The sequence below is a fragment of the Protopterus annectens genome, chromosome 5.part0, assembly GCF_019279795.1.
Source record: "Protopterus annectens isolate FY-2018-M chromosome 5.part0, PAN1.0, whole genome shotgun sequence".
NCBI lineage: Eukaryota > Metazoa > Chordata > Ceratodontiformes > Protopteridae > Protopterus > Protopterus annectens.
The window spans coordinates 379062279-379076963 of record NC_056735.1 but is presented as its reverse complement, the minus strand read 5'-3'; the positions used below and the strand labels follow the sequence as shown (position 1 = coordinate 379076963).

The 14685-nt window shown below is 41.0% G+C and overlaps 1 protein-coding gene across 3 annotated transcripts in view; it reads left to right on the top strand.

Moving 5' to 3' along the window:
* The window catches only part of CCDC181 (coiled-coil domain containing 181), a 606866-nt gene that overhangs the window by 492404 nt on the left and 99777 nt on the right, over nt 1-14685 (top strand). For 2 of the 3 annotated variants that reach the window (XM_044072352.1, XM_044072351.1), the window contains one exon: nt 5085-5245. The exons of the other annotated variant lie outside the window; for it this stretch is intronic. In XM_044072352.1, the coding sequence (XP_043928287.1) occupies nt 5085-5245 (161 nt within the window). The remainder of the gene's footprint in view (nt 1-5084; nt 5246-14685) is intronic. 3 annotated transcript variants of the gene reach the window in all.

The following is a 14685-nucleotide window of genomic DNA, read 5'->3' as shown; positions in this document are numbered from 1 at the left end:
TTCAAACAAAGCTAGAGTGTCTTGCAGCTGTGGGTTAAACAGGCTGGAAACCTTTAAGTTATTAGTCAGTGTGGCATTGGAACCCATAAGGTGTGAAAGACTGAGATTGTGAACGAAAAGTTTAAGGTCTATGATGGTTTTGATCAAATTGGCCCTTTTGTCAGGAACAAAAGTCAGGCCTTTAGAAAAGAAGTTGACCATATTCTTATCCACCCAGAGTGAACTAAAGTTGAAAATTTTAAAGTCCTCCTTGGTGCTTACCAGGACATGTGGCAAAATCCCTCTTATCTCCTCCTCCGATTCTGCCACCTCCTGTTCTGGCCCTGCCTCCTGTTGTTGGTGTGCCAGTTTGAAAATTGTTGTTGTTGCACTTCATTGTTCGACTGAAAACCCTGATTAGGGTTATTATTGTGATTAGAGTTATTACTATGACCAGCAGGAGTAGTGCCTTCCGTTTAGTCAACATACTGAGGCACCTGTCGTTGCTGATTATTCCTTATCCATTCACTACGGTGAACTCATGGGCTACCATCATTGACCGTACCATTTATGGACTTGTTATGATTACTTTCATCAACATTAGTCTGCCCAATATGACTCAAACCAACCCATTGAGACTGGTGTTAGTGCTAGATGGAGGGGCTGGATAGGCAGAACCTTTTAAATACTCATTCATGTCTCTAATTATTTTCTTCTTTTTAGTTTCAACATTCTTACAAATACTAGCTTCAATGCTGCTGAATATGCGTGCATATTCAAATCTGTATCTATCATATTCATCTGCAGCAACAATATTTTGTTCTAGTGTTATTAAATCATTTCTAAGCATAGCAATCTGTTCCACATAGTTCTTGATTAAAATACTAAGGAATTCCAGACCATGTTTGTCAAATAGGGCTTTAAGCTCCAAATGGAACGGTGAGCCATTTACTAACCCAACCGGGTATTGCCACTGCCGCAATCCTTTTGGAATAATTTTTTTATTGATGCATTCTTTATTTATTTTATTTATTTTACATTTGTTTACCGGGATAGTCCAACTGGATACATGTCCATTTTCAGTGGAGGCCCGGGGAGAAAAGCTCCAACATGATAACTTCAGTTTTTACAAGAATAAACACACAGATTATTTATATTGAAAAAGTTATACAGTAGTAAATATATAGTTGTATAGTCCAATTGAAGTTTCCTACATTTATATAATTTTTGGTCAAATTCATTTAATAACCCCACCATGGAGCTTATATTACTGTTATTATTGTTATTGCTAGCCCCATCATTGACAACATTAGTATTAAAAAAAGAAGTTTGTCTCAGAAATACCTCATTTGTTGGGACATCACTAACTCTCTGCACTTCACCCATTCTAGTACTGCCATGCGGATTAAGTTTCCCATGAATAGTTGACCTCGTTCGGCCATCTTCGCTCACTCCTTGTGGGTGGTTTTGAAGAACCAAAGTTGCTCTGTTGCCATCCATGAGATTGAAATGAGGAGGTTGAGGCTGTTCAAATTGTTGGCTACAAAGTGCACCCACACCTGCAAGGGCCAACTGCCCTGTATTAGCATCCAAACATTGTGACAAGGTGTCTACATTCTTTAACAATTGCTCCACCAAAATGGTGAGGTTACCTGCAGCATTCACTTCCAGGGAGCCCGAAGGTATTTTGTTACTTCCATTCTCTTGAGTAAAGAGAAGTTGTGAGGGTGAACCCAAGCCACTCGCCATAACAGACACAGAAAACTAACAGCAAAGAACAAACTGGGTAAAATGGCAACTGAACGGCTTAAAGTCCACTTAATCCACCACAACAGATTATATGATAAACCAAAACAAGATTTAATGTAAGCGCTTTCGCTAGAAAAATAAAGAATTTTTTGGCCTCACATATCATAGTTTACTTCATAAAAATATAGTATATTAGATCTGTGAGCGACTTAACATAGCTGTATCTCGACCATGTAAAGGATATCATTTTAAGGTGTTATTTATAGTACACAAGTTCAGTATTGTCGTTATTATTTTTATTTTTAAAAAAATTATTTTTAAAAAATTCTTTATTTTCTTTAATGATGGTGCTGTGAGGTTGCTTAAGCATCCTGGTGTGTTTTAAGTTTGAGTAACCCCCTGTAGCTTTAATTCTTAAATGCTTGTGTATGACATCAGGAGGGGTAACAAACTCTATTGGCAGTTCATTTATTGAATTGTTTTAAAAGGTGTTTTTTCTAAGTATTTTACTGTTTGTAGTCTGAAGAAGCTGGAACATTTTTCCAGCAAAAGCGCTTGCATTAAATCTTGTTTTGGTTTATCATATAATCTGTTGTGGTGGATTAAGTGGACTTCAAGCCGTTCAGTTGCCGTTTTACATGAAATAGGTCCTGGACCAGCTGTTGGAGGAGATGGAATAATTTTTTTGAGGGCAAATTGATGAAAAAGATTACATTGCAACTTCTGAAGAGACTCAATATATAAGGTAAAGGCCATGAGCAAACAATGGCAGAAATCTCAAGCAAAACAGGCAACTCCTGATGACAGCAGATTCAAGAACCGAGCCAAGCCAGGAACAAGTAACTCAGCTAGTCATACTGCATTACCTGAACTAAACCATGAGCTAGTAATTAGAACAGATGTTAGAGCTGTAACTAGAGCAGGTGAAGGGGATAGCTGTCCTGAGTGCAAGCTGTTAAGGGGCACGATCGTCAGCTGCCAATGGGACCCAAATAATGTGTCAGCATTTGTTTAAGAAGCCACGGGATATATTGCAGCTTGATTTAATGCCAGTGCTTTTTTTAGAAATCATAAGAAGGTGTTTGCATGTTCTGTTTGCTACAATTCAGAGCTGAGTTTGTTTTTGACCCTTAACTTTTGGAAGACTTTTTTTGACCCAAATCTTTGGGAAGATCTTTTTTGGCCTTCATCTATGGGAAGACATTTTTCTGTATTGAAAGAGTGCCAGTCCAGAGATTGCACAGGGTGCTTGATGACTTAACTACAATTCTGACATGAGTCCTAATTCACTGGAAAATTTGTGAATAACAAAGTGTAGCACCCCAAATCATCAAAATTAATAGTTAACAGCAAACAATGGCAAAGTCCCAAGAAGGATGACAATTTAATAATGTGCGGTACAGTATCACTAGCAGGGGAAACGTTTAACTTAGCTCCTGTTGAATTTCATGCTGCTTCTGCTTAAAGTAGTAAGTGTAAGGTTAGAATAGCAGCAGTAAAGTCATGGCAGGTTGCTAAATTAGCCATTGCTTGTGCACTGTAGTGGAATGGCTTTGCAGGGAAGCTGAGAAGTGCAGTGTGTTTGACTATTGATATGGAACAAAGCAATCAAACAGTTCTGGGAAATTAAGACCAGTGGATGTAATTTAACTGCTCCCACCATTAAAACTATGAGCTGGAGCCAGGCTAGTAAAACTATATGGACAAAGTACAGTCTGGAAAAGTACATACACAAAGTATACTCTGAAAATAAAATATCAGAAAACGGTATCAACCCGTATGTTACCAGATGAGTAGCTAACTGACTCACTGATAGAACCCACTCAGTCAAAATAGGAGAAGCCACCTCTAGTAGCAGACCCATAACGAGCGATGCACCCCAAGGACCCGTCTTGGGGCTTCTACTGTTTGGAATATACTTTTCTGAGGTGCAAGCCAAAACTGGTGGTCTGTGGTTGACTGAGTTTGCAGATGACTGCAAGCTGGGCGCTGTCTTAAATTCCACTAATGATGTGAACATCCTCCTAGAGGGCCTTACCCAAATTAATGAATGGTGCCAGAAGCTTGGCCTCAAACTGAATGCCAGGAAATGCATCATTATCCCCTTTGGAGAAAATGGCATCCCCACTAATTATCACAGTAATAACAACGTACTAAGCACGCAATCACTCGTGAGGGACTTGGGCACCCAGGTTGATAGCAACCTGACTTTTGACCACCACATTGCCTCCATTGTATGGAAGGCTTTCTACATGGCTCACAGAATAAATAAGGATATTTCATCCAGAAACAAGGAAGTTATCACATCCCTGTACTCCTCCCTTATCAGACCCATTATCAAGTACAATGCCCCCTTCGATATGTACCTTGCCAAGTACATGCAGCAGCTGGAGAGACCTCAGAGGTTCCTGACCAGGAAAATCCAGGGTCTCAAACACCTATCCTATACAGATAGGCTAAAAGCCCTGTCCCTCTACTCAGTCTCATACAGACTGCTCAGAGGTGACCTGTGTCTGGCATAGAAGGCCATCTCAGACCCAGCCTTGATGATGTTGCTGCATATCCGTAAGTCAAACTCCACTCATGCAATCTGCACACAAGGCCTTAACCTGATCTGTGACATTAATAGAACTTGTTGGCAGGATAGATTTGTGTCCCAAAGACTCCTCCATCTGTGGAATTGACTCCATCTCCATGTCAAGTAGAGTACCTCTCTAGTCCTCTTTAAGATGAATCTGGACAACTGGATGGGAAATAGAAAATATGCCCCTGGGATCCCACCTGTGTCTCTGCTAGACAGGGGAAACAGGTGCTGACTTTGAAGGAACGTGAGTGAAATTCTTGACTAGGCTTATAAGGGCCTCCGGGCCAATAGCCTAGTATCATTCTATGAACCTATAAGGCTACCGGTATCTGAAAAACACGTACACGTCATAGTACCCTATAAAACCATGTATTATCTGCAAGTCATGCACTTGGGTGTCTCTTTTTCATCTCAAAGCCTCTTTCTTGTGTCTTCATTTGAGCCTTGAATAGGATAGAACTGATTGGTTTTCCGTAATCTTTTATGCAACAGTATAAGTATCAGCTGCTGGGAGGTGTTCCCAGACAGTAATGGCTGTGAAAAATGTACCATTATTGCAACTTAGAGAAGATGAATGTTTTGCTTTTTTCCATTGAATGGAGTGCTCTCAAAGATCTAGTTTACAGCAGGCTTGTTATTTTACTTCCCTTTTTTATTTTTTTGTCAGAAAAAGAAGTGTGTCTAAATACTTCCCAAGGAGGCGTAGGTATATAATCTCTGTAGCAGCCAAATACAGTCAATGTATTATTACAGGTACAACTTTTTTTGGTAGGATCAGAATGTCCGAGATCCAAGTGAGGCTTTCAAGATGTGGATGAAGAAAAAACATGAAGAAAACATAAGGGAAAAACTAGTGGAACAAATGAAAAGACAGGAAGAAGAAAACAACTTCTTAATACATGAGAAAGAAGAGTGTGAAAGAGCTTTTAAGCTGTAAGTAATGCTCTGCTCCTTCAGTTGGTTTTCCGTGTGTGTGTGTGTGTGTGTGTGTGTGTGTGTATGTGTGTGTGTTTGTGTAAATGTGTGTGGTTTTCAAAATAAAATTTCATAATCGCTTGTCTGAATAAATAGATTCTGGAGACTGTTAGTATTTGTAAATTGTACTACAGTTAAATACTGCTGACATAAATTCTGGATCGCTGGTATAGAGGTTTGGGCCATGACTATGAGGCAGAACACCCCAGTTTTACTAATGGCATAGGCTCTGGAAGAGCTGGCATGTAACACTTGGGAATGAACAGCTAATGCATGCTCACTCCAGCCTAGTAGAGGGGTTGGAGGATTCCTGCAGCAGGAATGTTGTCTTATTAAAGGCCTGGAAGTGCAGCTGCTTCATTAGGAACTGCTGGAGAGCACATGGCAGATTAACTAAGCTTCTTTGGTGAGCATTAGCAACCACCCACCTTGTTTACTATAGTGGCAGTTACAGTCTGCTGTCCAGACAGTTGGCAGGGTATTGGGAGCATCAGGAAAAATGTCATAACTCTTGTGAAGTTATGTTTATGATCACCAACTCTTACCATCCTACTAAATTCCTAGTGATTTGTCAAATGTAGTTTATATAAAGCAATCAAAGTATGTTAGCTGAAACTACTTTCACTGACAGTAAAGTTTGCATGTTTGAACACTGTTGTGTTACTCAGAATTGGTTAATATAAATTTGAAGGGGATGCCCCCACACACACACACACACACACATAAGAGTTCAGGATTGTTTTCCCCCTGCAGATAAAATGCATCCTCGGATGTCCACGAAAGGTGTCCTAGGTTGTTATGTGTTGAGGGAATGAAGAGGCCAACAGAGGATGGAGATGTGATGTTTGCAGGGGATGCTTGTAGGGAGACAGGCCAAAATATTTAACAAAAATTCTGTTTTCATGAAGTCATACGAAAGTTTTTTATAGAAATCCAGCATAATTTCAGCTAAAAAGTGGTAAACTGCTGCAGGTATTAGAACTGCCAGAATAACAGAATACAATTATTAAATGCTTGTTGCAAACCATGTTACAATAAATTAAAATACATTTAGAATAAATATGTACTAGGAAGCATAGCTAACAATGTGCTTCTACAAGACTGTGCTGCCTCTCATTTTGGTGATTCTTATGTCTTTTTATCCTTTTCTTGCTCAGCTTAGTGAATTTAAAACTCAGAAAATCTATGATAAATCACTTTTTACAAAACCTAAAAAACTGTGATAAATGGAATAGTTCTTAGCACCACTGCTTCCATTATCAAAGAATGGGAAGATTGAGAAGTCTGCCTTTAGATTAAGATACAAAAAGAAGGGTGAGTATCCTGACTGACTGTCTAGTAACCTCAGTGGAAGCTAAAATGGAAGCTTTGTTCTTATAAAGCAGATGTTTTCCACCACAAGCAGTGCTGGGTTGCCTGTTATCCAGACTTGTCTTACACTGCATGGCTTTCTTATTTTATTTATTTTATTTGAAATTAAATTTCAGCCTGTTTCAGGGGAGGCCAAAGCAAGTCTGCAAATGCTATGCATTAATACTGAGTTAAGTATAGGTTCTGCGAGAGACCAGGCAAAGCATTAATTTGTGAAAATGTTTATCTGACTGTAACTAAGTACTGGGAGACTAACAAACTGTGCCAAATCTGCTATTTAACATATTTGTATGTATTTATTGATTTACTTACACACTGATTTTTTTTGACTGAGTTAGTCCCACTAGTCATAGCCTGTTTTCAAGGAAGACCTGAAATATTCATTTTGACTTGGTGCAATTTGGTCAGGATAGTATTAAAAATCACTTTATTTCTGACTTACTGTTGTGCTTGTACTGTTACTCTATTGTGGGGAGACTTTGTGATAAGAAGGAGAGGCTAACACTCTTTTTCAGTGGATGACTGCAGCTCAGTGTTACAGCTATTGAGTCAGAGCATCAAAAAGCTTGTTTGTTTGTTTGCTTGTTTTTGTTGACCTGGATAATTGATAATTTCAGAATGGGTAAGAAAAGACCCTTTTCAGCAGATGCCTGGTGAGAATGCTTTCAATAATGTTCTAATACAGGGAGCTCTAAGGAATACACTACAAAAAATATATAGACAACGTACAATAATGGTCTAATATGCAGAGTTCTAAAGAAACACTAAATTACAAATATAAACAACATACAGTAATGGTCTAATACATAGAATTTTAAGGAAACATGGTATTAATATAAATATCTTTGACAGCGGTATTCAGTTTATCCAACATTAAAACTGATCTTACATTTGGAATACAAAGAATTAGAGCAAGGTGAAACAGGAGGAAGTAGTAGGAAAGTGGGAAGTCGTGGTGGGAAGAGAGTTGAAAAAAAGTGAGAATATAGGGAAATTAGAGGAAAAAGGATTAACTTTGTGGAGAAGTGGAGCTGAGATATTTCAGCTGTGCAAAAGACTTTTGGTTCGTGCGTAAGATGTCTATATGCCAGATGTCTTTTAGACATTCTAGTGGCTTGAAGGTTCTGCATTATCCTAGTGAGGTCCGTGAGCACAATTAGGAGTCAATTAGGGGTTATTTTAATTTGGGTTTGGTGCCTCTTAATTTAGTTGACTATTTTAGTGGAAATGGTAACTTATTCCAAACTTTGGTGACATAATAAATTGAGAACATCTCCTGCAGCATTGCTTAACTTAATGATAGCCAGAAGAAGTTTATCATTAGAAGTTAACTCTCTGCAAGTTGAATACTGTCACAGAATGTTTTTTTTTCAGACTGGAGCAAATATCAGGGTTGTAGATAAAATTATGGACTGTGGCTAGCTGGGTGTAGATTAGGTGCAGTAGTAGTTCTAATATTGTAGTTGTTTTAAGGCAAGATGGTGATGAGTCCAACATGAGAGACTTGCGGGCCAGTTTTTTCTGTTTTGTAACATGTGTCTAACTTTGTTTGCTGTGTGGTTTGCAAATTTGTAAAGATGACTGATGCTTATAGGACTGTGGAAAGGTTGTAGGACTTAGCAATGGTTTTCCTTTTTGCATTAGTTAGGTATGGGTGTGATCAATAGAGAAGTCCTACTTTTGGTTGGGTTTTTTTGATGACTTGTGTGTGCTAACCAAATTTCAGATTTTCATTTATACTTAACACCTAGTAATTTTGTGTGGATTACCTTTTCTATGGTTACTGGCTGATGTAATATTAAAAGAGTGTTTCAGGACAGAGAATTGTTTGAGTGTGATAACATTAATTTGATTTATTTAGGGTTTGAGTACAAGGTTGCACTGGCTAGCCAGGATGTTTCAGGATAGATAATTGTTTGAGTGTAAACAACACTAATTTGCATTTCTATGATAATTCATTATGTTGGTGAATTGTAAAAGAGCACGTGTGCTATGATTTAGATGAAAGCCATGTTGAGTTTGTGAGAGAAGGTTGTTGGCAATGAGGTGCTCAAAGAGCTGTGCGTATGTGTGAAAATATTTCTCTAGGATGTTTGATAATGGAGATAGTATTTCAATAAGCTTGTAGTTCAAGAATTCTATTGAACATTCACTTTTTTTAAGAGGTATAATATATGATTTTTTTCCAGAGGGTTGTGACATGTCCCTTTACAATGAAATGGTAAATAAGTACTGAGATTGGGTAGGTCAGTGGGTCTGCTGCAATTTTAATATATTCACATAGAAAGTACAGGTGTGTAAAATCTTAACATAAGAATAGATGTCCTTCTCTTCACTATTGCAGTATACTTTACTAGATCAATTAAGGACTCACACATAAGATAGAACAGGTCACCTCACAGCAAGAGAATCTCCCATTCGATTCTCGGCTGGAGCGCCTTCTGTGTGGAGTCTGCATGTCCTCCCCGCAGTCGACTGGCATTTGAAAGACATGCGTAGAATGGGCATGCCTTTGTTGAAGGTTGGGTGTTGAGCTGGCACCTCGGCACCGTAAAAATCTACTGCCAATCATTAGCGGACCGAAGTTCCGCTGTGGCGACCCCCTACCCATTGAAGCCAAAAGAAAAACTGCATATTAAAACTTGAAAAGAGACCACAGCTCTGTCTCTTGTGAGTCAGGCAGAAATCACAACAGATCAATTAAAGACTCACACATAAGACAGAACAGGTCAGTTTAAGTTAATCATCTGTGAACTGAGGAGGTGGAGCTAGGAACTAAACCTTCTATTTAAGGGGTAAAATAAAACATTTCAGAGCTTTACTAGAAAGGCTCACCCAGACTCTGCTATACTTTGCTGTGAGGGAAAGGTTAGTTTGCTTTTTATTTGTTGTATTTTGTATTACTTTATTGCCTTTTTCTATTTTGAATACTGTGATTTGTTTTCTTTACCTTGTGTTTCACTTGTGTTCTGCTTTTAACTGCATATTAAAACTTGAAAAGAGACCACAGCTCTGTCTCGTGTGAGTCAGGCAGAATTCAGAACAGATGAATTAAGGACTCACACATAAGACAGAACAGGTCAGTTAAAGACATGGCCAATAGCAAGCTCAAGGTTTGCCAGTAGCTCGAGACCAGCCCCTTATCCTACCATGCACTGCTAGAATTACCTCAGATCTAGTTTGCTGTGGCAAGAGAGATCTCGGTGATCCAGATAGCTCGGACCATTTTAGAAACAGAATTAACAGCAAGTTTTTAAAAAGTTTTCCTTTTTGATATATTTACGTAGTGTGTATTATATTTTTATTTATATATATATATATATATATATATATATATATATATATATATATATATATATTACTGTTGTAGATAGTGCCCGGGTTGGGCTTAGTTGTTTGAATCTGTTTACTGTTTTTTTCTCAGTATGTCAGAGGATAGGGAGAAATCCCATCCCAAATCGGGTTTGAAAAAATGCCCAGTTGTGTGCAGAAAATGTCCATGACTGACGGGCATATTCAATGTGTCTACTGCTTGCGGGCCAAGCACCTCCAAGACACCTGTAGCATTTGTCACTCCTTCTCTTCAAGAGTACTCTTGGAGAGAAGGAGGAAATTATAGAGAGAGGATTGCTACAGCAATCTTTTTCAGAGGTTTTGAATAGCCATGAAGGTGCTAGTACATCTTCCAAATCTTCAAAATCCAAGTCTTCAGATAAGGTATCCAAAAAGGCTAAAATGTCAGAAGGAGGGTCATCGATTCCACAGTCATCGGAGCCGAGTGTACCTTTGATTCAAAGCCAGCTCTCAGTATTGGAGCCGGTCTCCGAAATTCCTTCTTCACCTCTGCTCCAGTCAGAACCTTCGGTGCATTCAGCTAAGTCTTCAGTCAGCCTTTCGGATTTGGACATGGATTGGCTAGTGCAGAAGCTTTTACAGGCACCAGGACTTGCCAAATTGTTGTCGGCCGTGACCAGCTTGTCGGTGCCGAAGACCATGGAACCGAACTTGTCTACTTCCCCTCCGGGCCGTACTGGACTCTTGGAGCCGAGGGAAGTCGAACCGATGGTGGTCGGACTCTTGGAGCCGATATCCACTCTGGGGTTATCGGCTCCATCTACTCGGATGTCCTCGGCACCGACCGAGGGCTCTAGGAGCTGACCCTCTCCAGTCGGGTCTGGGGAGGATAGTCGCATCGACTTGTCAGTGCTGACTCTCCCTCTCGGGGCTTCGGCTCAGATGAGCTCGGCTCCTACCTCAGGCTCGGAGCCCAGGGTTTCTGTGCGGGAGGATGGAACGGTACTCTCGGGTCCATCCACTCCTCCTCGTTGGAGCCATGGTTCCTTCGATGCTATGAGGAGAGTTTTGTCTCCAAAGACAACATCAGCATCGGTTCAGCTTTCTCTCTCCCTTCAAGCTCCTGTTTCTACTTCAGCATCTACCGACCCCTCTAAGCGTAGAGACCCTGAGCCTCAAGTACCCCCACAGGGTGTCCCCGGCTCTTCTGAGACCTGCCCAGACCCCCCACTGAGGAGGTGCCCAGAAAGAGACTGTGCAAGAGGAGGCACTTAGACTCCCCACAGGAGTCTTTGACATCTGACACGGACTTAGATGAGTCAGAAGGGTCCCCTCGGTCCCTCTCTGAGGATATCTCTTTTGCAGAGATACTAGAGATCCTTAGTCAGAGGGGCGACTGGCAGTCCAAGACCCCTACTGAGGATGAGTCTGTGCTCTTGAAGGCTTTTGGGTCTCAACCTTCCTCTTCTTGGGTTTCTCCGCCTTACGATGAGCTCATGGATCTGATATCTCGTAAGGCGTGGGAGTCACCAGAGGCCATGGAACCTGTCCCTCGTAGACCCAATAAATTCATATCTGCCCCAGTCGATAAACCTTTTTTGACAAAAGGAGTGCCTGTGGATGCCATGGTGGTGGCTGCAGCCACCAAAAAGGAAGTATCTGAGACATCCTCTTCTATCCATCCCCCTAACAGAGATTCTAGGGTTATGGATAGATATGGGAAGCGCATGTTTAGTTCAGTGACTTTTTCTTTGCGATCACTGAAGTACTTGACCCATTTTACAAGACTACAGAGAGATCTCCTGAAAAAGCTAGGAGATACTCTCCAGGGTACAGTACCTGCAGGAGTGGCCGACAAAGTCAAAGCCCAGCTCGCTACCCTTAACTCAGTAGTGAACTCTTCCATGCGTCTCATATCCTATGCACTGATGGTTCGAGTAGAGCCACTAGTTCAGGCATTGCTCTTCACAGACAAGCCTGGATGTGTCTCTGTTCCTTTGCAGAACCTTTCAAGTCTTTTTTTATTAATACCCCATTTGATGGCTCATCACTATTTGGGCCCAAAGTAATGGAAACTTTAACCAGGTGTGAACAGGAAGGCAAGACTTTATCTGCCGTTGGGGTCCGCTTTTCCACTCCTACTAGGCCCTACCCCAAGGGCCCTGGGGGGGGGAGATGTGGTTCCAAAAAACTCAAGCAGCCTTTCACAACACACGTGGTGAAACCCCCTCTAGAGGCAGAGGAGGGGGTTATAAAAGAAGACGCCGCCCCCATGGCAGAGGGGGTCCGCAGCAACAGTGTGACAGGAGTCAGTTCTCCGGTCAGTCCTACCAGCACTCCTGAAAGGAGGCCCGACTGTTCAGCTCTGGAGGCAGTCGGGGGTTGCTTGTCTTTGTCCCCAGAAGCCTGGATAAACATAACATTGGATACTTGGGTACAAAGCATCATTTCCAGAGGATATTTCTTTACCCCTCCCATTCCTATCAAAAAAATCCCAGATGTTCCACCCAATTTCAGGGAACAAGCAATCGTAGAGGTCCACAGATTGCTAGAAAAAAAGAGTCATCCAACCAGTCCCAGCAGATCAAGTCGGATTCGGAACTTACTTAAGATTCTTTTTGGTACTAAAGAAAACAGGGGACTGGAGACCTATCTTGGACCTCAACAGACTCAACAAGTTCATAAAGAAAGAGAAGTTCCGAATGGTCCCGCTTCAGTCCATTCTCCCCTTTTTAGGGAAAGGCGATTGGATGTGCTCCATAGATCTCAAGGACGCGTACTATCATATAAAGATGGACAGATGCTCCAGAGATCATCTGTGCTTCTGGCTGGGAGCCAATCATTACCAGTTTCGAGCCCTGCCCTTTGGTCTCACTTCAGCCCCCAGAGTGTTCACCAAATGCATGGCAGTGGTCATAGCTCACCTGAGGCGTCTAGGATTCCAGGTGTTTCCATACTTAGACGATTGGCTCCTCACCGCTACCACCAGGCATCAATTGACTCAGGCAACACAATACACTCTGACACTTTGCCATCAATTAGGCATTACGATCAACTTCGAAAAGTCTGCCTTATCGCCATCTCAGCATACCGTTTTTCTAGGAGCAGAGTTAGATACCTGAACCACCACTCTACGTCTCCCTATCGAAAAAGTCTCCCTTCTTCACCAAAACGTCAGCTCACTGGTGTCAAAGATCAAAGCTACTGCAGAACTTTTTTCCCCACTTTCTCACCCGGTTAGTGTTGTGTTCTTAAACACCACTGTCTTTCTAGTTGCCTGCCCCTTATGTTAATTTAACCATGTATCTCATTTCCTCTCTGCTTTTATTGGCTTGTGTGAGTAAGCGCAAAATTATCATTTTGTGAAATCACTCCCCTTCAGCTATTTAAATTTGTTGGCCATCCTACTGTATTCCATAGTACCAGAATACAAAAGCACCAGAAGAGGGAACAGCCCTAGTGGAATAAGCTCTAACAGAAGTAAACAAAGATTTTCCATGAAAAGAATAACAAAAAGAAATGGCCTTAGATATCCAGGAGGAGATGGTTTGCTTAGAAACAGCCAAACCCATGTCCTGGGATGAAAAGAAACAAAAGGCTGATCAGACTTACAAATGGACTTAGTTTTATCTAAATAGTACATGAGCTGTCTGTGCAAATCCAAGGAATGCAAGACCCTCTCACTAGAAGACTAAGGAAAAGGGAAAAAAGGAAGGGATTGTATTGACTGATTCAAGGACAACTCATTTACTACCTTGGGCATAAAAGAAGGATTAGTATGAAGGGACATCCTGTCCCTGTGAAAAACTAAAAAAGGAGGAATGGTCATAAGAACCTTAAGCTCAGAAACCCTCCAAGCAGAAGAGGAGCCAGCAACAAGACAGTCTCCCAGGTAGAATATTGCAAAGAAGCAGAATCTGCAGGCTCAAAAGGAACCCAAGTCAATTTTTCCAAAACAAAATTAAGGTCCCAAGGAGGAGGAATAGTTTTCCTTAGAGGCCCAAGATGCAGGACGCCTTTAAGAAGTTGTTTGACCTCAAAACAAGAAGCCAAGGGAGGATTCAAGGGCAAACAAGCAGAAATGGCTGACAAATGGGCCTTTACAGAAGAATAGGCCAAGCCAGAGTGAAGCTGCTGACACAAACAGGAGAGGACCAAAAAGACCCCCCCAATAAAAAAAGGGTGCTGGTTATGAGCATGGCACCAGACAGAATTTTTTTTCCATTTGGACATATACGATTTTCTGGTTGAGGTTTCCTTGACTCATGTAAAACCCTGAGCATGTCCTCAAAAAATAGTTGCCTGAAAGGGATCAAAACCCTATCACCCACAATGTCAGTTGAAGAGTAGACAAGTGAGGATGGATGAGAGACCCCTTGTCCTGTGTGAAGAGGTCTAACCAGTGAGGTAACGTGGTGATTGACCTTGGGCAGATGCATTAAGAGAGGGAACAAGTGCTGTCTTGGCCAAAATGTAGTTACTAACAAGATTTTTGGGGAGTCCAGCTGAATCTTCTGGAGGACTCTTGGAAGTAGAGGAGGAAGAGGAGGAAAATCATTATTTATTTATTTATTTATTTTAAGTTTGTTTACTGGGGATGTCTGACTGGGCCAATGGCCCTTTTTCAGCTGAAGCGGGAAGTGAAAAGCTCTATTACAAAAAAGACACATTACAAACAGTACAAGAAACTGATAGTCAAGAATGCATAACTTTTTGGTAAATATAGGTAGTAT